This window comes from Pomacea canaliculata, linkage group LG8 (genome assembly GCF_003073045.1).
Source record: "Pomacea canaliculata isolate SZHN2017 linkage group LG8, ASM307304v1, whole genome shotgun sequence".
NCBI lineage: Eukaryota > Metazoa > Mollusca > Gastropoda > Architaenioglossa > Ampullariidae > Pomacea > Pomacea canaliculata.
The window spans coordinates 18,325,704-18,351,456 of NC_037597.1; the positions used below are offsets into that span (position 1 = coordinate 18,325,704).

Sequence of the window (25,753 nt, forward strand, 5' to 3'; positions counted from 1 at the left end):
CAACAACGCCACAAAAACAGGAGGTGAGGGGCAGAGGGCTAAAGATGTAAGGGAAATAGCCAGGAGGAAACAACGGGCTATGGCTAAATTTTTATTTTCTCATCCTGTTGTTAGTTTAAAATGTGCAACAAAAAACTTTTCCTACCTGAATCAATCCACTGAGGCACTCCCATTCGCCAACCCTATTCACCCACAATCAGGTGTACATTATCAAAAGTCTGAAGACATTCATATTGGCCATTTTTATTAAACTGGAAAACTCCAGGCCAAGCCAGCAGTGAGGGCTAGGCACCTGATGTAAGATGCACTGTCCACTGAAACTGTCGTAATACACTGTGGGAATGTCCCTGCACTTTAAGGGTCATTTGTAAGTTACAAATATGGTTGCTGTCTCTTGAAAACAAATGCTGATGATGGTTATCCTGGATACATATCCACAAAAAAATGGTTCTGATAGTCCAAACATTAGAAAGCACACTCGCATCACTATTCACAGTGAAAACACTTGCTACAAATGCAAAATAGCATGATTTTGTATGGACAGAAAGATCAGAATACAAGCGATTTTTTTTTTTTTTTTTTTTTTTTGCTGCATATCTTTTGGCAAATACCTGATGATAGTATTATACAGCGCCAGTCAAAAATGATCTGTGGTTCCACAGTCAATTTATGATTTTCTATATAATGTGATAAAATGGCATGATCAAATGTAAGGTCACAAAATACCTTCTGTAAAATAAAATTTTAGAAAAAAACAATACTACAAATTAAGCTAGAACTGCATCAACCATTCTCATATTTAAATCACATAAAAAGCACACACAAATTTTAAAAAAAAACCAGATTTCAAACAAACCACCCAGAACTAAGCAAATGGAGAATTCCCCCATATGCAGCTCAAGCAAGATGCTCAACTGCGACTGTACTGGAAGACTACATTTTGCAGCTCTTGTACAAAGCTCTAGACTTGGTTAAAGAGGTCTTCCTTCCACACTAATCAGTTTCCTTCCAACTAGTTATTGCACATGGAACAAACAGAAGGGACTTGAAATGTATTCTCATACAAATGAAATGACAAAAGGTCCACATATTAAATTAAAAGCAATATCACAAGTATTCTGCACCAACACCTAAAAACTGCTTTAAATATACATACATGGTGCAGGTGTGGTGATAACAAACATAAAAAACTCAAAAGGACCATACTCATTAGTCACATACAAGAGGCAGTGCAAATGAAGAAAAGATGATTACATGAAAGAATACAGATCTTATTGCCTTTAGAGCATGGCAAAATATTCCTGACCACTAGGACTCCTCCCTTGAAGGCACACTAATTATTCATGCAGAGAACAGTGATCTTTGAAATAATACTTGTTAGAAAAGTGTTAGAACACATAGAAAAACATGAAACATCATTGCCATGATGCCCTCTAGTAGCATCCACCGTCCAACTCCCACTTGCACTAAATACTGGACGGCAGTCGAAAAAAAGAAATGGTTTCAGCATCCTTTTGCTTCACAAATCTGCAGCTGACTGCAATAAAGAATAAAAGGTATTATTTAATACCATACCTGCCCCCCCCCTAAAGCTTTACAGTTTCCATTCATTCTTAAATCCAAACCTATAATTAACTCATTATGTATGCTCTATGCATATGTGCTTGGAGCTAAGTTGACATCATAATAATCCTGCAACTAATTACTAGGAATGATTAAGTTACAAGAATGCAGTTACTGTGTACATGATTGGATCGCAGAGTAAGGGAAGAAACTGGAATACTCGGTGATTAATATACCATTAAAAATCCTACTGCACATTTTCTTCTAGCACACATATCGAGATGTCTAGCAAAGTAATTATCAGTTGCTGGTTTTAACATCAATTTCTACTATAAATCTTACAAAAAGCACAAGTAAATTTGAATTCCAATATTGAATCATTTTTAGTGCTGTTAATAGCCACAGAACAAAATATTTACTTACAAGGGGAGCTAAAACCACGTTTTCTGAAGAGATGCAGCCATCAGGCTCCAAAACTGATGGTGACATCTGTTCTGTTGCACCTGTTTTATATATATGATTCATTTCAACATCAACTCTAAAGAAAAATTGAACATCTACATGTCAATATTAATAGTTAAAGTACTGCTATGAAAACAAGTTTTAAAACTTTATCAGCAGTAATTCTAGTTGATGTTTCATTAAAGTCAACTATACCTGATTGCTGATCCAAGGAACTCTGTGTGGAAGATAAAGTGCTAGCTTCAAGGACTGGCTCAATGCTTGACTTATCTTCCACCGCAGCAGCCATCTGCTCCTCATCTTTGGAAGGGGTTATATCACACTGTTCTGGGGCAGTGGAGCAACTGCCAGGGGCATCATCTGTATCAACTTTTCCCCAAAAGTTTTCACATGAGCCATTACTTTCTATGGCTTTGCTGACAATAGTTTCTCCTTCAAGCCCAGATTCTGCAGTCTCATTGTCTTTGCCAGCATTAGGGGTTTCTCCTTCCATTTCAGATTCTGTAGCTTCATTGTCTTTGCCAATATTAGGGGTTTCTCCTTCCGTTTCAGATTCTGTAGCTTCATTGTCTTTGCCAATATTAGGGGTTTCTCCTTCCGTTTCAGATTCTGTAGCTTCACTGTCTTTGCCAAAACTAGATAATTCGTCTGCTAAGGACTGGCCTGTTTGCTGGTAGGAAGCTTCCTCAGCAATATCATCAGGTTCCAGAGCATTGTCCTCTGCATTATCTTCATTCATTTCTTCACCATTTAGAGAAGTTTCTTCGCAACCCTCTGCACTGTAAGACTCTAGAGCCTCATCTAAGCCAGAACCATTTTCTAAGTATTCTTCTGGATAAGCACCTTCCTCGGAGCCATCTGCGCAGGGGTATCTTCAGACTCATTTTGTCCATTAACAGTGTCTTCCAAGACTGTTACTTCTTTCTCCTATAAAAAAAGAAAGATCCAGAAATCAGCGCACATTGTTAGTAGCTAAGGGGTTTTAAAAACAAAACACCAAGGGATGTATAATACCACCCAAGCTCATTCCTAGCACAAGAGACATGACCACTGCCAGCTGATGAATTATAATCTTGTGTGATCTTTAATTCAATTGTATCTGCATTTAACTCTTTTATCTAACTCAAACATACAAAAAAATATACAAATCACATCAACTTGGCAGATAAGCAAGAAACTCAAAATGGTGAAAACTTAAGAACTCTTAGCAATTCTGCATGCTTTATACATATATTTTACTAAAAATATCCCATTCTTCCATACCAGACTGATATGAAGGTGTTGATCTTTTTCATTTTCTGCGACTGGGCTGAGCTCAAGATTTTCATCCATCTGCACTTTAGGTGCCAAATCAACAGCATCGGGACTACTTTTTTCAGGTGAATCTGACAGTTGTTGCAAGTCTGGAGAAGATGGTGTTACTGGAGTCTTCGTTTCTTTTGTCCAATTATACACATTCACATGAGCAGGTGATGTCAAATCTGGAGAAGTGGGTAGAAAAACTGGAGCCTCAGGGTTTAACTTGCATTCTTGTCTGGATTGATCACAACTTTTATTTTTTATGGCACTGTCACCTTCATCTTCTGTTGTTCCATACATATCAGAGTCTGTGCCTGTTACATCCTCCCACTCATCTGTGTCCCCATGAGAGAGGGACTGTGAGAGGCTAGAAGGTCGACCATCCATGCTGCTATCTTGACTGAGTACAGTGGCAGGAACTGCTTGAGGTGCTGACATAACCACTGTGTCACCAACTGCTGATGGTGCCGGTGGGCTCTCCATAGGTGCTACATCTGCATCCTGAAACTGTTCACGCTTTGGTTGCGGATGGGCATGATGAGACTGGGCACGCTGTTTGACTGGGCTGTCCTTACGAGCAGGCACCTTGCCTTTTGTTGGAGATGATGACTTACGAGTGTTATCAACAGGCACATCCTCAGAGTACTCCACCTCCACTGAATGATCATCGATACCCCGAGATTTGTCTATTTTCACCAACAGCATGTCATTCGTGCACTCTACAATGCGAGAGTCATCTCCACCAGACCAAGTGCGAGGACGCGGTGGGCGCTCTCCTGCTCCTGTCATTCCTCCCTGACCTCGACCCCTAGCTCTACCACGACCTCTGCCTCGACCTGCAGGTGGCTTACGCTCAGCTTCAACGGTTGTCTGGATGCTGATTGGAACTGGAACAAAAGTCACCTTTTATAAAAGTATATAAACAAATACTCATTTCATACCTCTGCAAGTATCATATTTATGCAATTTCTTTTTTGGAACGCCTATTTCTTTGTCAACATGCAGGATTTCAGATGGAAGAACTATCTACACATATACATTCATGGAAACATGTGCCCTATATGCACACAAGACAGCACAATTCCAAGACAATACATTATTTCCCAAATTACAAAATTTATTTCAATTCAAATCAATTTATCGTCATTGATGAATACTAAATTTACCAAATCCGCATAGACGAATCAGGCAAAAATTATGGCCTCTGGTGAAAAATACACAAAAATTTAATATATATGTGTGTGTGTGTGTTCAGTATTCTGTAAATGTACTGCAATAAAAAAATACTTTTCAATAACATAAAGAACTATACAGTGGAACCTCGGTTAACGAACTTAATCCGTTCTGGAAAGCTGTTCGTTATCCGAAATGTTCGTTATCCGAAACAATTTTTTCCATAAGAAATAAAGGAAATAGATTTAATTGGTTCCCAGCCCCTATTGACTCGCTAATATTTGAAAGTTACTGGCTATAAAGGTATTTGTTTTAATGAGAACAGTTAGAATGCAGTATAAATGGTGTTAAATAAACATTAAAACATTAACGAAAGCATTTAAACATCAGAAAACTTGTTTTGACGGCGTGGTTGGAAGCAGGTGTGGGGAGGAAGGGGTGGAATTACTGCTTTGATTCCCCTCCATGAGCACGTGACATTATAAAATCGGGGTGACTTCCCTTTTCTGTAGCTTTGAGGTTAAAGGAAAAATCTTGTCCAGTGTCTGTTCCCTCTATCTTTTTTGTAAAATTCTTCGGTATTACGACATCACATATCCGACAGACGCATGCCACCTTCATACTTTGAAAACATTTCCTTTTTCAATTCATTTGTTGGCCGCTTCCTTGTCATTACCTCACTACTATTAATTGCTCTTAATCTTCTTTGGAGCTATTATTGAGGATTATCTTATTAAAATAAAGCACAACAATCACTAAATAAGAAGGATGCACACAGATAAGGAACGACTGATCGTAACTGTGTCTCGAGCGCGAATGATGACATGCTGGTCGGTCACGTGTGGTTCACTTGGCTGTTCGTTATCCGAACTTTTGTTCGCTATCCGAGACAAACTTTTAACGAAATTTTTGTTCGTTAACCGAAATATTCGCTATCCGAGGCGTTCGCTAACCGAGGTTCCACTGTATAAGGATTTGAATATCAAAAGTTCATTCAAAAACCTATTGTAAAATCTCTTTAAATCTGCAAGGAGCATGCATAAATAATAAAAAAAGAGCAATCTGTAGAAAATGAAAACTGGGTAAATCAAGCAAGAGTAATAAAATTATAAGCAAAACAAAAACACATTTACAGTGGATAAAAGGGTTTCTTCTTTGGTATCTAGACTGATATCACTTTGTACTGAAACAAACCACCGATAAAGTATGTATTTAACAGGCTGATTTGATTAAAACTTTTACTGTGACCCATTCACTATGCAGAAACTGAAAGTGTACACAATACATAATCAGTATACATTCTTTTGAAAAACATGGGACTTGAGCTAGTGTTTTATATTAATACAGTTAAGTAAGCAAGCACTGACAAATTTTCAGATTAGAAAATGAGTTATCTTTGACACCAGTTAAACCAGTTTGTATACTCTGTCTAAAGCAGCACCATACAGTATTAATAATTGCTTGTGAATTTTCCTTTTTCAGTTTTCTTCTACATACATAACAATACACACCATAAATGAATCAACTTTTAAGCTAGCCTCAGCATGGGCAGTTCTTTTCAAAGCATGGCAAGCAAAGGAGGCAAGATTACTCCACCTGACAGCTGTTGACAAAATGAGTGGCTCACAAGAAAAAAAAAGCTCTGACAGGCTAGGCATGGAAAGCATGCATCTCTTTGCACAAGGCATGCCATATACCTTTCGTCAATTGATTTTCAGCTCTGCGATCTTCTCGGTCGCCACGGTCAAATCGGCCACTACCTATCCGTCCAGCTAGCCAGATGAACAGGGTTTTGTAAAAAGTTAGATTGCTAATGACACTAACCCAAAACACTGTCTCATAGACATCTTTTTTAAAGAAACTTGCAAAAATAAAAATCTTGAAGCTTTTGAAAATGTCGCAAAAACTAATGTCTTAAAATAAACTACTTTTTCAGCCTAAGCCAGCTTAATTTTATACTTGTAAGTTTATCTGAAAATCTGGCATTAATGGCATTCCACATATGTGTTCTGATTCTATTCTCAAGTGTTTCAAAATGCAACAACAAAAATACAATTTAATTTTTGTTGTCTAATGAGACAGTCATTACTATAATAAAAGTACATGTTTATTGCTTTACCAAGACTGATTAAAACTATGAGGTTGTAAGAGGGTGGAGTAGTGCATACACTTTCCTTGTCTGGAGTAGACTAAGAGAGTTGGAGGGGGGGAAAAATCAATAACCACTTGACCTCATATGCTTGACAATCTATAGGGCAGGGTGCTGGCCCTCATTATATGTTCATCCTTCAAAAAGTTTTCTTCCTTTCTGTATTGTATAAGTGGTACATAAAGTGCAGATAAAGCACTTCATAAAAATTCACTCCTAATCATACTCTTTTTGTTTTAATTCAATCTGTAATCCTAAAATTCAATCTTTTGTACGCAATATTTAGGAGATGACTTCCTACCTGGTCTTTTAGCTGGCTCAGTTCGGCTGGATGATGTAAGATCTTCAAAGCTGAAAAATTTTGAACAGATTTAAAATAGTGAATGTTTCTTACACTATTTAAATCCAAAAACAGAGGTTACAAAAAAAATCACTACTCAACACCATGGTAAGACAGTAAGATTGAGACTCTTTAGTAGTGAAAAACTTGGCTACACATGCACACAGAGCTGAGCTTGATGTCCAGGCAAAGCCTAAATTTCCTAGATGTTCAAAAAAAAAGTGCATATAAGAAAACAAAAAGCCCCAGGGCAAGTGAAAATTTTCTCACTCTGCAAAATTCTTTTCTGCATCCCAGTCTCGGCGCCACTCGCCAGATGCTGTTTTTTGACGCTCCAGCCTTTCTTTGTCTACTCTCATGCGTTCAGCCTTCCATTCCTCATACTGGAAATCTCTCTGAGCCAGTCATTATCATTGTCATTTCCAGTTTATTTTTGGGAGGAAAGCTGCGTCGGTCTTTTTCCTGTAAGATATAATTCAAAGCACTAGATAATGTCTTAGCAAATAGCATATTATGCAGTTCTAAGAAGAAAAATCACCAGTTACTCTGCTAACACATCGATCCTCATTTTTACTGGTACTAGAAGAAAAGGTTATCTAAGCCCCTAGATGTTTTTTCATAATAAAAAGTCACCAGGGTTTAAGATTTTCCACCTCTGTGCAGATCATCAGAACAATGCCAATATAAGAATTGATCAATTACATATCTCAGTCATACATATAACACATCAAAAAAGGACAAGTTTCTCATTTACATATAATAAGACAAAAAAAAAATGTGGTAAACTTTTTAAACAGCTATTTTTTTTAAAAACTCTCACTATATGGCTCCCCTGATTTCAAAAAATATAATATTGACCCTCACCCACTATACAATGCCACTCAGTTTCTTTTGAAACTTTATATGAAATGTTATTTTATTGCTTTTGGATTACAAATTTATATAATTGTACTTAAAAGAGAAAGATGAGAAGGATCATGTGGCTTCCTTCCTTTTTACCATCATTGTGCATACAAATGGATTCAGAGCAGATCTTTGTTTTCCCTATTTAGTTGATAAATATCTGAAGCTGAAAGTTTATATATTTTCATTTCTGATGAAAATGATAAGGAAAATGGAGATAATGAAATTATTCATCTAAGCCACACAATAATCAGTCATGACTAAGAAAAGTAAGCTGACCTTTTGTTTACTTCTTATGATCCCTAGTGATTAGTTATAATGTCTCAAACAGTTATTTTCGACAAATTTTACAAAGAGTACATATCATTATCATTTTTAATGTGCCTGCTTTTTAAATATTTTTTTATTAAATTTGGAATATTTCTAACTATGTTTTGTCATAAGGATTAGTGTATCCTCAGAATTATCAGATGCACCCTTTGTGTAGTGCCATTATGTACAGAAGGTTAAAAAAAGAAACAAAATTTAAATATCCTGTAAAAATTTATAAATATTTATTTTAAATTCTTTAGTTTGACAGGAGATGTTTTCCTTCATGCTACTACATATATTTTTTTTTAATTTAATGCTAAATATTTCATTTTCTACCTTTTTACTTATCATACCTTGAAAGTTTAGTCACTTTCCTTCAGTTTGCTATCAAAAGGACTATATTTATTATCACTTTGCATTTGCAAAGAATTTTATTGTATTACAACCCAAATCAAAGTAATGAAGATGATGAATAGTTAAAATCTTCTGGACAGCAATCCATAGCAAATGTGAATAAAATTTAGGAACAAAGTTGTATATTCTATTGACAATGGAACAAACTTTAGCCTTTATAAGTTCAAAATGTGTTATCTAAAGGCATACAAAATCTCTTCTTTGTGATGTTTATATTTATCCTTTAGCAGACCATACTAAAAATTAGAATTCATAATTAAGATATTTCAATTTAGCGCTTCCTTTTACTTCATCACTTTAGTATAATCAATGCTTATTCGTTTTCCTTTAGTTTGGTATACAACAAGTCTACTTTTTACAATATAACTGCATTTGATTACCACGTTTTCAGAACAAACTAGCAGAGCTAGACCTCAAGTATAGCAAGAGTTAAAGTAAAACATTATTAACAAAACAAAACTGCACAGCCATCAACCACAATAATACTGACCATTTTATACCTCTTTCAAAGAAATCCTCGACTAAAAATGCAACAATATAAACAAAGAAATGAACAATTTTTACCTTCTGCTTGTCCATTTTTATCTGGGTCTTTACATTGTTGAAATCTCCTCCACCAAAATTTCTGGGATGTCGCTGGCGCAGAACCTCCTTCTGCCTAATAGCCTCTCGTTTTGCAGCATCTGTATCCCGTGATCTGTCAGCTAGAAAATTGTAGCCAGGATCTGGTGGTGGCCCCTTCAATAAGACATTGAAAGATTTTTTTTTTAACTTATCTAATTACCTAAAAGTTTGTCTCAATAAATCTGTGTTCTAAATTACCAACAAATTCTTTTTTAAATCACTATTGCATGCAAGGCCTCCATCAAATGTTAGGACTTTAAAAGATTACAAATGATGCAATAATAATGCATGCAGTAAGACACAAAACACTGAAAATCCAAATTTCATGCACAATATTCTTCATCTCATATATTTAAGTCAGCAGAGTCTGTAAAGTCTTGAACAAAAATTTAAAGTATATCTTTAGGCATAGTTCTTTCTTTCTGGCTGCACCTTACAGTCTCCTCTAATTACACCAGCAAGATACTTAAAAATTAAATACCAGAATGTAATATGTATTGTAAACTATACCTCAAGATATTCAATAATAATATGTTTACCTGCAATATAACTAGTACTATTTAAACGTTTGTAGTTGTTTTATTTATGGAGAACTGTTTTTACTATAGTGTTCACTCACAAATTTAAAAGAATATCATCTTTGGCATTTAAATCGTAGTGGATGGATTTTTTAAATCCAGTAAAATTCATTAAAAGAAATAATTCCTTTATGTTCAGAGGGTTAAAAAAACAAACTTACACCTACATAGAAAAAGTGGTCATATCCAATAAACGTTAGAGCATGCCAGGGTAACAATGGTTCTTTCCATGGCTGAAGCCTTGTGATGAAACAAATCAAAGTTCTAAACATGTCAAGGAAGCGACCTTGTATAAATGTTGACAGTGGAATGGCTGTGTCTCATAAATGAAGAGACATTTACCCATTCCATTCAGTAGGAGGTTGGTGTGTGTGTGTGTGTGTGGGGGGGGATGGAAGCTTGCATCCAAGTGTGTTTTTAAAATGAGCATATAAATATGTTCTTACAACTATAGGTAACAAAATGTAACCTAGAACCAATTTAAGCAAGCTCACACATGCAGATCTTATGTTATCTGGAACCTTCTTGATGCTGAGCAGGTGTCTACTCTACTATATGCACACCCATATAATCACACATCTAATCCCAAGCACTCCCCCACCCCATCTCACACACAAAATGACACTCAATTTCTGGTCATTTTCACTTTCCTTCACAAGTCTCTTTAAGAGTCTCATTTCTTTGGCTGTTACAGTGATGATGAAAAAGGAGTGCCAAAATAGCTATATCTACTTGAATGTGCACTTACACTTTCTAAAAAGAGTGCTGTTTGTCATAAGACATTTAAAGCTGAAATGACAGGATTTCAAGGCATTAGGTAAATAATCACAAGAGAAACAACTCACATCCTCCATGGCCAATCTACCCCGCCCATGCATACGGCTGCTAAATGTTTGAGATACAATGGCATATCCCTGTCGAGGCTCATGAGGCAAGTCCTGCATGTCATTGTGTTGAGGCTGCTCATAACTGTTGTTGTTTCTGGATTGGCCACGTCTGCGGGAGGCTTCCCCAAGGTTCGAAAGCACAGAGTCTCTCTGAAAGGGTCAAGCAGCACATGCAGCAATGGGTTTCACTCAACATGCTATTAGTAAACTGACTGCCACTGTCCTGCAGTCCTACAGGAATATGACCCAACCAGTGGTTCCAGCAACAGGCAGCAAACATGAGAGTTAAAGCACATGTTTGATCAAGATACATAGAATCTGGTAATAAAACAAGAATTCATACTTTACAATATAAATTACTATCAGAGGCGGCGTTAGGAATACGCAGGGCCTGGGGTAATGGAGTACGTGTATCAATATCCCTATTGAAATGATGCCGGAAGCACTGATTTATATAGTTAGATAGGCTGGATCAATTTCGCGAAATAACGCAGGAATTTAGTGTTTTAATTGTTATTAACCTTTTCCACCGTTTGTGACAGTAGCGGGTTTTTCTTAAAGCGCAATAATATGGTGACGATAACTTAATAAACTGCCTGTTATTATTGTCGGGTTTAACGTGGAGACATGGGTTCAATAATTTGCTTAATTAGAACTTAGAAGTGTTTTCTCAACATCAATTTTTTTTGTCACAACTTGTTTAACACAGCTAGCAATAAGTCATAAAGATGACCTCGGGGCTGAAGCGCAGGGCCCCTTCAAGAGCGGGGCCTGGGTGAAACCCATTTGCCACCCCCAAACGCCGCCGCTGATTACTACAGTCTAGTATCATCCACTTACCCTTTCTTCAAGATCATGTTGTATGTGGACCTTTTTTACAGCAGCACCCCTATGCCCTTTCTTTCAAGAGGTCAGTAACTCCTTTAAAATTTTGTTCACGTTTAAGCTGTATTCATCCATTATGTGTGCTACATTTTTTTTTTTTATGTTCTAAACTGATTGCCAGAAGACAGTGCTTAAAAAAAAAAAAAGCAAGCATCACACAGGAAAAGCAAAGAAAAGAAAATCAGCCAAACACAAAAATATCTATCAAATAAGCCACAAATTAAACCTCAACACAAATTCTCGGTGAGAAATGACACTTGTCCTAATGATGTCTGGTTTTTAAAGTTTGCGAAAAGGATAGCCCTTAAAAGGAATGTTACAATCTTTTCTTATAATGCTTAATGACTCATTGAAGTAATTATTATTCATTACTTTGTAATGGGAGAAATTATTATGTATTTTACATTCCCAACTATAACTTTTGCTTCTGATGCAGATCCTTATAATTGTTTTAAAGCTTTTATTATTTTTTAACAACCACCTTCAAAGAAGTAATTAAATCCAATAATACTTTCATGTTTCCATTTAAAACTGTAAAACACTGCAATTCCTTTTTTTTAGGGGGGAGGCAATGGAAAAGAAGGCAAGATGTTGCAAATGGGCAAGAGAGAAGCTGTAAATTTGTCCATACAGAAACCAGAACATTAAACAAGCATGTGTGTCCCCACAGGCGAATCCACCACACTCACTTCTCTAGGTGGGTTCCGCCTACTTTTGGAAGGAGACTGTGAGCCCTTTGAATGTCTAGAATCAAGATCAGCGATGTCAACTATGGGCTCATACTCATAGGAGGCATCAGATCGAATGTCCTGTGTACAGACAAAATTTGTCAAGTTGTACGTAACACTAAAGTTTCTGCAGGGAGTCTACAGCATAAGCACATGACTTGAAAGGTTGCACAAAGAAATTGGGTGGCATAGTAAAACAGCACTAAAGCAGAAATCTATCAAGTGCAATACACTCAATACAATAAACTGTTCACAAATAATGAAAAGCTCTGCTTTACACTTTTTTTGTGTGTAATGACAAAGGGGTTAACTGCTAGCAAGAAATAAAAACTGACCAGAAAAGAGAAAGCTACAGTAATGCAACATTTCCATTAGTGATAAAAAATTCAAATTATAAGTCAAATGAAAATGTTTAAAAGGACAACGCTATAGAAAATAAACACAACGCACCACAATAGCATTAAACATCATTAAATAAACAAAATTTAAATTCAAAGGCAAGACATTAATATCTCAAGAACTATAATTATATATATATACTTAAAGACTTACTTAACTGTGTTATAGAAACCTTATGCATATTAAATATTATTTAAACTATAAAGATGCAGTGTCACAAGAAAACTAATGAGAGACTATTCTATGACTTCATAAACAGGTGCTCTTGGTTACTCTTTTTAGAAACTAATGGTTTTTTCAGAGGTTTAAAAAAATGGCCCATCAAAACTATGGCATTTTCCTCAATTTCACTATTTCCTACTTTTTACCCGCAAAAGAATACAGTTCAAAATACTTTATTAATTTCAAGTGGAAGAAGATAAATTTAAAAAACACTCAAAAGCAAGCATGGTGAAGTTGTGGGGAGTGATATGCCTTCATGTATGTTTTAGCAAAATTAAATAAAACATGAAATATTGTATTTATCACACTCACAACACACAAACATGTATATACACATATTTTTAAAAAATCTATATAGGATATAGATTTAAAAACCGACACATCCAGTTACTGCATGATTGTCCTGTATCATGGATACGTTGCCATTGCTCAAATAGATCAAACTTACTGACTGATACAACTAATTATTAATACCAAATTGAATAGAAACTAGCAGAATTATGACAAAAATAATTCAGTTGGGATCGATTTCTTGATCATAAGAAAGTATATCAAGTTTATTAAGTACAGAAACTAACATTAAAAGAGTGGGGTAATGAGAAAAGATGCTTAGCTCACCACATAAATAGATTTTATAAGGCACAATGTTACAATACTATGATTGCTTTTCTATAATTCTATTAAGCATTTTAAATAATATCAATGCAAGCTGAATTTATAATAAAGGAATGTAATGCAACCTTTTTATAAAATAGAATATCTAAAGAACAAAACTTAACATATTCTCAGCATCTCAAAAAAATCTAGTTTCTTCTTTTTGGAACCATTACATTGATGATATTAAAACTATTGTCTTCGGATTCTAAAGAACATATATATACCCATAAAGCTAAACATATAGCACTGATATAGCTAGATACCCACCTAAGCAACTATGCTCCTTAAGTTTTTTGCATGGCTGTTGCAGTTATAGAGAAGAGTAAAACAAAATCAGATCTACACAAGTCACGCTTAAATTAAAAAAACCCAGCTACCTGTGATTTGGGCCGGTCCTTGGGACCCCTGTTGACCCCAGCTGCATGGGCCTGAGGCAGGGGTTTACTGCGGGTAGCTGGTCTACTCTGCTGCTGCACCTGCTGGATCTGAACTGGCTGCAGCTGCAGCTGTTGCTGTACTTGCTGACGGGACCTTTTGTCCTCTGGTTGAGATACCTGAAGCAAAACAGGAGCAAGACTTTGACATGAAAAACATGGAAAAAAAATGTTTTCCAACAAAAACACACACTGCTCAGTCTGTGCTTTAAAAACTTTGTACTTTTCAATAGCTGTTGCAGAACCCTCAGCCCTACCTAATCTCTGACACAGCTTTATACTCATTATCCATGTTGTACTGCTTTACACTCATTATTTAGCTCCATGTCAACTGATTATGGCCATTGCTCCTACTGTACACAATTTTCTGTTGATCACAATCTTCTTCCATCAGACAAATTAATAAAGTTAAAAGGTAAAAAATGTCTTTAAGCATGGGGGAAAAAGACTGTACATATTAGATCAATTATGGTTATGAGTTTAATGTTAAATGGTTATGTACATCTTAATTTAGCTTGTATCTCTCATTTCAAATAGTTGCAAAAGGAACATTTGCCATAATAAATGTAAATTCATGAGATTCTTCTGTGACTAAAATAAATGTTAGATTCTTCTATGTTCTACATAATCACAAAAAGTAGCCATTTCACGCAACTTCACACTACGCAAGTTTCTACAGACTGTATGTTTTGCTATATTTCTGGTAGAATATGATTTCATAATAACCTCCTAGTTCTTCTAAGCTGACACTAAAAGCAAACTTTAAAAAAACTGGTTTTAATTCAATTACTGCATAAGCTTAACACACTTTAAGAAAAAAACTATTATACTGACTGCCCTATGTAGGACAGGGGAATCTCGCTGAACTAGCTGGGCAGGGACAGCACTTCCTGACTTTTCTGCTCGCTTCTTGTCAGCTTCTATTTCCTGTAATACAATATCTTGTTACACAGCAAACTTAAATGACATGAAGGTATAAGAAAAGATTGACTTGAAAGACATGTTAAAGATTTCGAAATACATAGTCCTAGCTCATGAAATGATTGCAAAATTTTAAAAAAAAATCTTACCAGAGCCATAGTTTCACTTGCTCCATCTTATAAAATGCAACCCTTGACAATACAGCTATAATGCTATAAAGTTTTGTTTGTCTAATTATCCAAGCTAAAAAGCTATATTTGCAAGTGATCGAGACTGCTGCATCAACAGATAGTTGATGCTACACTACTAAAAGGAACTTGGGAACTACACTTAATCTTTACATGACAAAACCTTTTCTAACAGCTTTTAATCTACAACTAATCCTCTATATTACTAGTTTTCAAAAAACATGTATTTGATACAACTCTCCCTATTATAGTTTGATAAAACATTATTCTATAGTCTAGCTTTTGGTTTCTCCAATGCACCCACCCATATTGCCAAATATTAATCGAAATCTACCAATTTATCCACTGCAAATATGAAATTTTAATTTCAGTCCACCCACAGCATGACGTTTTTGAAGAGCTTCATTGCGTTTCCGAATATCCTCCATCTTTTTGTTGAGGAGAGCCTCTTTTTCTTCTTTAGTCAGGATGTCCAGAAACAACTCCTTGTGCGAGTCCTGCAGTGAGAAAAGTCTCATTATATTCACAGAATATCACATTTACACATTCATGCGCGCACAAATCTGCTTTACGTTACTTGTAATTATTAAGAAAAATACATGATTCAAAATCAAGTGGTGAGGTTTATTAAAGAGCTTTTTTTTTAAGCAAGTTCACTTCCCTCAAATTAGATCACTAGCTTGCCACTCACATCTATTTCTATATTCTACAACTTTTATACTAGTTCTTTTCTCTGGTATAAAATGTATACAATAATTAATATCTGTATAATGCAGTGAAAGCTGCAGCATTAAGATATGAATCTATTTACTAAACCTCCACAAAAAAGGTGACAACCCCTCAGCCTTTACATCATTAGATGTCAATGAAGCAAGGTAAAAGATAGTCCCCTAATCTTTCAGTTGTTAGTGAAATGTTACTGAAAAGTAGTTACAACTATCAGGAGTATAAAATCACCACAAAATAACATCTTGAAGAAAGTACACTTCCATGTCAGCTAAGCCTAAGCCTAAGTCAACGTATTTGCTTTCTGCATTTGAGTCAAAATGTAACAGTTAAATGTTTTTATTCTGTTCACTTAATTCTATTCTTTCTGTTCAATCCTTACTTGATAAAATGAATTATTATAAGTCTTGGGTACAATATTGCATTACATTACACACTCTCTAGCAGGTATTGTTTTTAAAAGGTGACCTTCACTGTATAAATGTAAAAACAGTTACTTGACTAGCAGATGCCATGCTGATTAAGATTTGTGTGATATGCCCCCTCTGGAATTTGTTTCCTTTCTGCAGATGGCTATATACTCATGAAGAAAACTGCCCCTTTTAGTTTTACCTGGACAGAACAAAACAAGCACAAAATATCACTTCATTATCTCTCTTCTTTATTTCCTCACACAATTCTACATTAACCCTTAAAATGTAAATCAAAAAGACTGAAAATGTTCATGAACATGATGCATATATCACTGTATAATACATGCGAGGATTAACTCTAAGAAAGAAATATTTTACCGAAAAAAGGCCACAGGCCCTAGATCAACAGATGTCTCTTACAGCCACTTGCAAACAAAATGTAGGGCTCAGGGACTGTGTACAGGCGGTCCTCAACTTACAATGTTGTTCCGTTCCTACGTCGCGTTGTAAACCGACTTTCTGTTGTAAGTCGGAACATATGTACATACTGTATGTAAACCCTAACACTTATCCTAACACAGTAATTATCAAAAAAACATATATAAAATACGTTTAATAATGAAATGGAACAGGATTAATAAACAGTAATAAAAAAACACGAAGTTTGCATTACGGCGTTTATGATGCAAAACCACTTAAGTCAAAACAAGGCTTTATACAGTAAATGGGAGATGTGTCGTAACCACGAAACATCGTAACTCGGGGCTGACGTAACCCTTGGACCAACTGTAATTACTTCTGAAGGGATCTCACAGATCACCATCTTCAGACCAAAAAAAAATAAATCAATGATATGCTAGAGTGTTGACTTCCACAATCGATATTAATAATGAAACTTAACGTTATGGCAATTCTATTTAATTACAGTTGCCATTTGACCTCTGGTCACTGCATGTTGATGTCAGAAATTATGCAGTAGATTGCCCATGTCCAGAGTGTTAAAGAACGTGGTTTGATACAGGTAGTGCCATACTTAAAATCAAATTATTACATGGATCTAGATCTTTGCTACCATTAAAGTAACTTATGAACCTGAGTATATCATATATGAAAAAAAATTGAGCGATCAATTCTTTGAGGTTCAGAAATGATCTACATTCATTTCATCTATAAAGCTGACCCTTAGTTTCAAATATTTGTCCTTCACCAGCCAACACAGCAAATTGGATCTCCCTACACACCACAGTCCTCCAGGCATAGGTTAATGCTCTACCCTCTACCCTCCAGTCAAATGTGCACATGGACTTAACAGCTCTTGGGGCAAAGCAGTCTTGCTGTAATAATACAACTATGAAGTCCTATGGACAGCCAATGCCTTTTCCCTTTTTTGAGCGAAATGTCTGCATTTATGCTGTTCTACACTGTCCTACTTTTTAATTCTTTCATCTCCAATTCTATGCCTGTGTGCATATTTATGTGCATGTCTGCTTGTGCATTTAGCTATGTTTTGCAAATGCATCACTCCTGCTGCTCACTAGTGCTATACAGTGGTAAGATGATCTCTAGAAGAACATTTTTTTTTTCACTGGCATCATTTATCTTCAGACATTTACTCTTGATACTCTTGGAACCACAAAGTGTGCAAATATGGTAGAGATAAAAATATTGATGCCAGAAAATTTATGATGTGAATAGTACCTGGAAAGCTATTTATATAAACTGTAACAGGAAAAGTTTTTTTCACTGACCCCAAGTAAAGAGACAAAGACATTTAAAAGTTAGTCATGACTCAAATTCATGTAGAAAACAAGCAAGACAAAAAAAACCTTCCACCTCATTATACACTGTGATCTATACCTTTATGCTTTTCTTATCTGCACGGGCATTTACACATTCATAGAAAAACAAAGCTTGTGCCAAGCTGAACCTCATGGCAAACTGCCTTTGTGATGATTAAGTGAGTGAAACAAAAAGACACAGCATTCTCTAAAAGTTGGCATGGCAGTCAGTGACAATGGCCTGAATACTACAATGCCGTCAACCAATGACTACAACATACACCTGCCTAAATTCTACACAATCTTGGGAATTTTCTTCTTTCTTTCACTGTTTATACACAAGCTTTTGATCACAGCAATAAAATATACCACACTAATCAAACTTCCTTTTCAAGTACCAGAATGTTTCAGTTGAACCAGAAAAAGTATCAATTTCCCAATTTGTTGAATCTACTCTTAGACACTAAAAGGGCAAGAAAATGGGTGGGGTTGGGGGGAAGAAGACATACATCGAGAAGACAATTTCAACCAGTGGTATTTCAAGAGGCCGATGTTAAATCTTTAATGAAATATAAGCACATCACTCTTTTTTAAAGATTACTTATATTGTTCAATAATCCATTCAAGCTTTATTGTTAAACAATCTTGTATTTTCATTTTCTTACTGCACTAGAATTAATATTTTATCAGTATACTTATGAGTAACATCAAAGGTTTAAGTTAAAAACAGTAATGCACCCATGTGTTTTGAATCTTATACATGGAAATATGAAAAGCATGATGAGTTTAACTTGAAACTTGAACAAAGCATTTATAATGCACAGAGGCACTTAAAAAAAAAAAGATTTGAGCAGCTTTACCATCAAGATGCAATTTTGTCTAAAAAGTGGGTAACAGACCGAAATATTCATACATATTCTATGGCATTCAATTTACATTCCACTTTCCCTTCAGGGAACCTACAGGACAGGTTGTAATTATCCCAACCTAAAAAGGTTGTGTGCAAGATCAATTGTTCTCCTGACACTGTTTGCTGCTGCTTGTCCACAGGGCTGCAGACCTTTTTGTATTTGAAAAGGCCACACCCATGATTATTGTTCGGCTGAGCCATTCAGAGACAAAGGGAGTTTGACAAGCATTCTCCTAGCATGAAGCAATGACACATATGTAGTTTGTCTCCAATAAACTGGAGTCAGACGCCTTTAAAGGTAGGCACCCTTATTAGTGCTGCTCTCAAGGGAGGGGAAAAGTGGAAAAAGGGACTGACAAAGAGGCTACGACTAGGGCAACAGACTTGCAGCTGAGTTTATGAGTCTCCCCGACCAGAAGGCATTATTCTGTCGTAGAACAAACGGAAGTGCACGTCAGCGAGAAGGCAGCCGATCTCTGCGACAGGGGGGATGGAGGTGAGAAGGCGGGTGGGAGGTTGGTGGCGGAAGATAAGGGCGCGGCTCATCTGGCGCCTCTGGCAAGCCATGCCTACCGGTGATTTCAACACATAGCATCCAAGGTCATGGCCCGAGTCAAATAGCGAGCAGTGTTTTGTGTTATGTACAATTCTATGGCGCTTTGATGTAGCGGGCAAAGAAGGAGGAAAATGGGGTAGGTGGTAAGAGGAAATGCAAAAAAGGCTCAACAGCTACAACCTAAGGTGATCGTGGAAGTATAAAAATAAATATCAAAAGCTTTGACGCAGACCTAGAGAAAGACTCGCGCTCATGATAACTACGAGGCATGGTGTTTGATGAGCTGAGCCACTCAACAATGTACTAGGGGAAGCATCGGCAGTGCAAGCACCATCCCCTCCTCCTCCCACATCCCGCGGGTAAAACCGAACAAGCGGTGAATCATCGCTGCTGCTGGAACACCTGTGTATACTGCCTAAACCAGATTACTCTCGAATTAATTAAAGTACAGTTCATTTGTTCATCCACTTGACTGCTGAAGGAAAACACTTCAAAACAAGTTAGAAATGCAGGATCAAAGGAGTGTTTTTAATCACCTCTTTTTCTTTAATTTAATACCCCTTAATCTGCTTATCTTCTACTTTAGAAATTAGAGACCATCCATTTTAAATGCTACATAAAACACTTCACCAAAATTTCAAAAATATTCACCCCCTATCAACATTTCAAAACAAAACTTGACATTCCATTTATATAATTTTTGCCAGCTGTATACCATTTGTCATGTACATAACTACAAGCAAAGCAGATGGTCCTGAAGGCATAAAAGTATAGCCCCTAGTCTTTATGCTCTTCAGTATAAGAAACACTAAAAAATGAGTGACACGTAAACTGTATAGTATGCTACAACAACCTGAGCACACTACTGACTTCCACACTCAGCGATTATTAAATGCGGTCTAGTAGAAGAATGGCCAGAAGGTGATTTGGTCTCTAGCAATTTAATGAAGAACAGAGAAATTGGGTTTATGACAATCACATCTTAAAATGTTCAATTAGCATACTATTTTCTCGCTTAGCAACCCAAAATGACAAAGTAGATGCTCCAGCACAAGACTTGACTCCTGCTGAATGGACAGGTTTAGCATCATAAAAGTCATAGGATTCTAACAGCCTTATATTCAGTAAAAGAAGCATTAAATAAAACTAAGCTGCCTCAGAGTTACTTTCTAAACGTTATTCAAATTCTGATCATCTATTAACTCACAAATCTGGTAGCTCTCAGTTACTATGCTAAATGTGCACTATAGTCTTCTGCTGTTTTGTGGCACTGGTAATTCTGTATTATTTCTCTGTACACCCAGAATAGGGTGTATCTAACTGAATTTCTGCTGTCGGTAAAATTCTCACAAGACTATCTTCTTGGATTAATCTCAGCATTCCAATTGCTTGCCTAGTTTACAAAATGCTAGCCACTTTTTTAAATCTTCACAAGCCATTAAAGTTTCTAAAACACCACAGAGAAAAACAGCCACAACATGCCTAAATGTTCTTCCATGGACTCAACATGAAAACTGTAGCAAAGATATGCAAGCAACTTAAGCTGAGTTGTTTTTTTTAATGTAAGCTTTCCTTGCAACCCACAGTCATCGATGCTTACCCTTTTAACAAGTTCTCATGCAGCAAACATCTACCTAAACTTATGGGCAACTACAATAAAAACAGCGCCACTTCCTTTTATCTGAACCCCCTTTCCCTCTTTTAAAAATTATCCAGCAGCAGGTACCTGCATAAACAATATTATTTAACTTCATGTATATGTCTACAGAACTTGATTTGAAACTAAGGACTGGAAACCGGCTTATAAAATGTCAAATATAACTAAAATTGTTGTTTAATCTTAAAAATGAGACGTCAAGTACTTTGATGAAGAAGATTTTTCATTTTTAAAAATGTAGAATTCAAAACCAGATTTCTGTGAATTTTACTTAACAAATTAAAACATTTACCTTGATGAGTTTTTCTGTGAAATAGAAACGGGAGAATTTTGTTATGTGTAAATCAGCCAACAGAAATGCATGCCACAAGTTTGAATTTATGCTTGCTCTAAATTAGTTTCACACTAATGGATGGTTGGTTGGTTGTTTGCATTTCACGCCGCGCCAACAACTAAGGCCATAACATGACAAGAGAAAGTAATGATACGTTAAAAGGTTGGAAAACAAGGCCCTGAAGTGATACAATAACACCCTAATGCCAATATATGGAACAAGGATAATATAAAAGGGTAAGTAATATGTTAAAAAGAGTGTTGTGGAATAAAAGGCCACCGTTAAGCTAGAACCTTAAACCAGACTGTAACAGAGCATAAAAACCGTAAATCCAGTGGTAAAGCCCTACCATCTTTAAAAAGGAAAAAATAGCTGCTGATGGTATGGAAAACAAAGAGCCAGCTATAGAAAATTGCTGCCAGGTACTCTAAATGCCAGGACAAGTAATTAAAGCATGTACAACAGTAAAAAGTCCTTAGCACCTGGGGACAAACTGGTGGAGGTTCACTTCATAAAAGGTGGGAATTCATGGCATAGGTGTGTCCCATTCTGAGTCTACTAAGTACTACCTCCTCACAGAACGGCATGGAGGTGGGCAGTCAGAAGGTCACATTATTGGAAAGACTTATGTAAACAGCACAAACATAGGCATTGGGTTTTTCTTATTCTACTCTGATTTACAAGAATTGGTTTAAAAGGGTTTGTTTAGAGAGGACCTTATTCAAATGTATATTTCATTGATGTGATGACATTGAGATATAGACATTCTTCTCCTCTAGGTAACACGTCAAAATTTATAGATCTCATGTTATTAAGCTTTGAGTTTGAGGGATAATAAAGCATACATGCATAATTCAAATCCAGACAACATTATAATGACTCATTTTAATCTAGTCTGGATCAAACAAAAAGGGGAAATCAAACAGGCCACAAGGCCTATGTGACAACAGCCAATAACTGCTACTAGTTGTGTGTTATGGTTTAGTCACAGGTGGTGGTTTGTCTCATTTCCCATAACCTTTTATTCTTTTTACATTCCAAAAACAAACACCCTCCAGGCTATGATTCAGAGGTGAAAACAAAACTCTCTCTCCATGCAAGAATTGGAAAGCAATTGAAAGAAGTTGTGAAAGAATTTTTTTTAAAAAACCACTTACATATGTTCTTAGTCATCAAAGATAAACTATTTTCTTCATATTATGGTTTCTAAAGAAATTTTCCTACCAGCCCTACTGTGTGGAATGTCTCATTCAAAATGTTAAAATTACAATGGGGAAACATATAAGCAATGTCCATCATATTCTTCCTTCTTAAATCAAAATCACGCTGTTTTGGCAAGTCTGTGATTACTAAAAGAAACTTATCTCTCTTTCTCTCTTCGTTATTTCTTTATTTTGAAACACTACACGTGGTGCTACACATACCATACTGCATTTCTAGCTTTGATAAATATTTGAGTCAAACGTGTGTTGTCTCAAGATAAAGTGTATTGTTCATACAAGTTACACATGTCATCTATCAACTTGGTAAACATTTACTGAAAATAATATGTTCAATGAAAAAGACGATAAAGAAAATATTAAAAATAAACAGATTGAGACTGTGCAGGTAGATGGGGCTCAAAGTATATTTTTAGTCTATAAGTTTTCACTGCACCAAATGTGCGGCCAAGTTTTATCAAATTTTAATCTGTTAAAAAGAAAACGATGCACGTAGATGGGAATCACTTCCACGCATTACTTTCGTCTCACCTACTCTGCATCGACTAGTCGGCCAGTGCTGTTGCAAATATAAAGCGAGGCAACGAAAAGCAGACGCCAATTTAGGAACATGAACTTGGCTTGAAAAGTTTTCGGCATGCTTTTGCTCAGAAAGATATTATTCAAGAAGAAATTCTGTAGTGATCATTGCCATTTTGTTTTTTATGAACAGGTAACTGTGTAGGTAATGCATAAAATTTGCAACATTCCAAAAATTCCAGAGAATACTCACGAAAGATGGTCCATGATCCGAATCTCCAGCTACCCTTTGCGACTCTCACACTAAAGAGCTTTGACGTTTCTCCAGAGAAGGGACGTAACTTCCCCCTGTCCAAGAAAAAGAAGGCGTATTGGTATTGTTAAACTCTGCACAAAGGTCTGAAATGCGGATACAGAATAGAAGATAATGACAATATTAGTGGATTAAGTAAAGTCGCATATCCTTTTATGGTTCATGTACGCTCACAAGCATTCGATTCATGTCACATTATTACGGTTGGTTCTACCAGGAAGTTCTTTAGGGCACAGTCACGAAGGGACTGTTTTGCTGTTTTGCTTTGTTTTGAAAAAAAGATGAAATGATGTTAGGGAAAAATATCATTTTCATAGAATGGCATTTGCAGGACACCTTTCCTCCGCTTGTAGGTTGACCACCACGCAAGTTTCTCAGTACGAGTGTTACAGGTAAGCCCCATCATTCGAGGCGGCTTTTGCAGAGGCCATCAGAGAACGAAGAGAGGGGAAGGTGGATGGGGATCGAAGGGGTTGGTAGGGGCGGACCCCTAGGATCAGAGGATGAGACCACACCTTTCTCTCTCCTTTCTTAAGTCAAAAGAAGTTCCGCACTTACGCAGCTGAGTTCAGGACAGCGCTGACAATTTTGCTGTGCAAGTTTAAGTATTCTTTTTTGGTTATGACAACTGTACGTTTATGCTCAATATTTTTTACTCTTATGGACATTGAACCCGAACTTAGCTAATGTCACGATCGCACACACCCGAAATGTGAAAATGCGGTAGAGGAAGGGGGTAGAAAGCTCCTCACTTTGATTAGGGTGGTCTAGATGTTAGAAGTTGCGTGATAGCTGGAGTTTTAGACCAAAGAGCAGATCGATTAAGTCCATAATAAGGTGCTGCACATTTCTTGTCTGCATCCGTGTGCAGTAGTCGTCACGCCCACTCTACTCTCGGGCACTTGGAGCTATCACCCTTGCAAAGTTTCAGGTCTTTCAAAAGATTTGTGTATTTAACTGTACCGTAAGAATATATCTATGAACTGGACATCGCCCTAAAAAATATTTGTGAAGTGAACTGAGTTGTTCTGTAAAAATATATCCATGAACTAGACTTTGTAGGACAAAACTGTCAACTCGACTGTGTCCTAAGAAGAAAAGTGTGAACAAATCAAGATTTAACAGTCTGAGGTGCTACATTGACGACGTTATGAAAGTTTGCATGTTTTTTTTTTTAATACACTGTCATATAGCTGTATATTTTATATTTACCATTCTTGCTTGTATGGATGCAAGTGATTGAGTTAGTGGTGTTGTAAAGCTTAACAAAATATTTCATTGGGTGAACGTTTCCGTTACCGGCTTATAGTCTTTATCAGGTCACAATCACGCTTGGTGTGGTCTGTAGGGAGGGCACTGGAAAAAAAAAATGAGCGGATAAGCTTAATTGCCACTGCTATTGTGTTGAAGGAATATCACAAGTGATGTACATTCAGCAAGGTTATGTGCTAATTTGTCCCCAAAATTAGTTCTTTACGGATCGTTGATTAGTTGAATTACTGCTAAATGTTATGACTGCATGTGTGCTCATGAATGCAAGTCTGATTAGTTCTGAGACTGTAATATGTAAGCCTAAGTATATTGTTTAAATTTTTCAGTTCAAGAAACAGAGTTAAGCCTAAACGTATAACTATTCCGATTGGGGGTTTTTTCATCTATGACATTGGCTAAGAATTCATAATTTATAGTTGTTCAAGCATCATCTGCGATCGAGAAAAGGGACGCAAGCCAATCGACTAAACCTGCTCAATAAAGCAATTATCTCCCATGCACCGAAGCTCCAAAGGCTCGATCCATTTGTAACTAGTATGACAGGAAAATCTAATGAAGTTGATTCAACATGTGGAGAAAAGTCAAGGATATCTTTAAAAAAAACATTTAATACATATATATTTCATCTTGATTTCTGATGGATATTTTTCAACCCATTTTCTCCTTACTCTCTTATAGGACATCATAATGCAGCTTATGAGGCAGCATACTAAGATTTGTGAAATGTCTTGACATGTTATTGTTTCCTGGCTGTTTTCATCGTGACCACACCCTCACACAAACTGACTCGCCCTGTTTCCACCCCTTCCACCCACTCTGACAGCAATGGCACGTACAGCGAGTTAGGGAAGCGAATTACCCTTTGCCCAAACCGCCGGTCAGTGCTTATGTTCAGAAACAAACTCGACAGTTGATAT

At 36.4% G+C, this 25,753-nt stretch overlaps 1 protein-coding gene across 1 annotated transcript; it reads right to left on the bottom strand.

The window, feature by feature from the left end:
* Positions 1-227: 227 nt before the first annotated feature.
* Positions 228-23,614, bottom strand: LOC112571357 (coiled-coil domain-containing protein 9-like). The gene is given in 16 exon segments (XM_025250309.1): positions 228-1,537; positions 1,987-2,066; positions 2,221-2,952; positions 3,289-4,211; positions 6,195-6,269; positions 6,948-6,997; positions 7,257-7,375; positions 7,377-7,448; positions 9,180-9,353; positions 10,663-10,854; positions 12,279-12,398; positions 13,973-14,149; positions 14,864-14,956; positions 15,519-15,635; positions 16,362-16,476; positions 23,505-23,614. Coding segments are annotated over 13 exon segments (2,238 nt in total). The 5' UTR covers positions 16,380-16,476; positions 23,505-23,614; the 3' UTR covers positions 228-1,537; positions 1,987-2,066; positions 2,221-2,844.
* Positions 23,615-25,753: the final 2,139 nt, after the last annotated feature.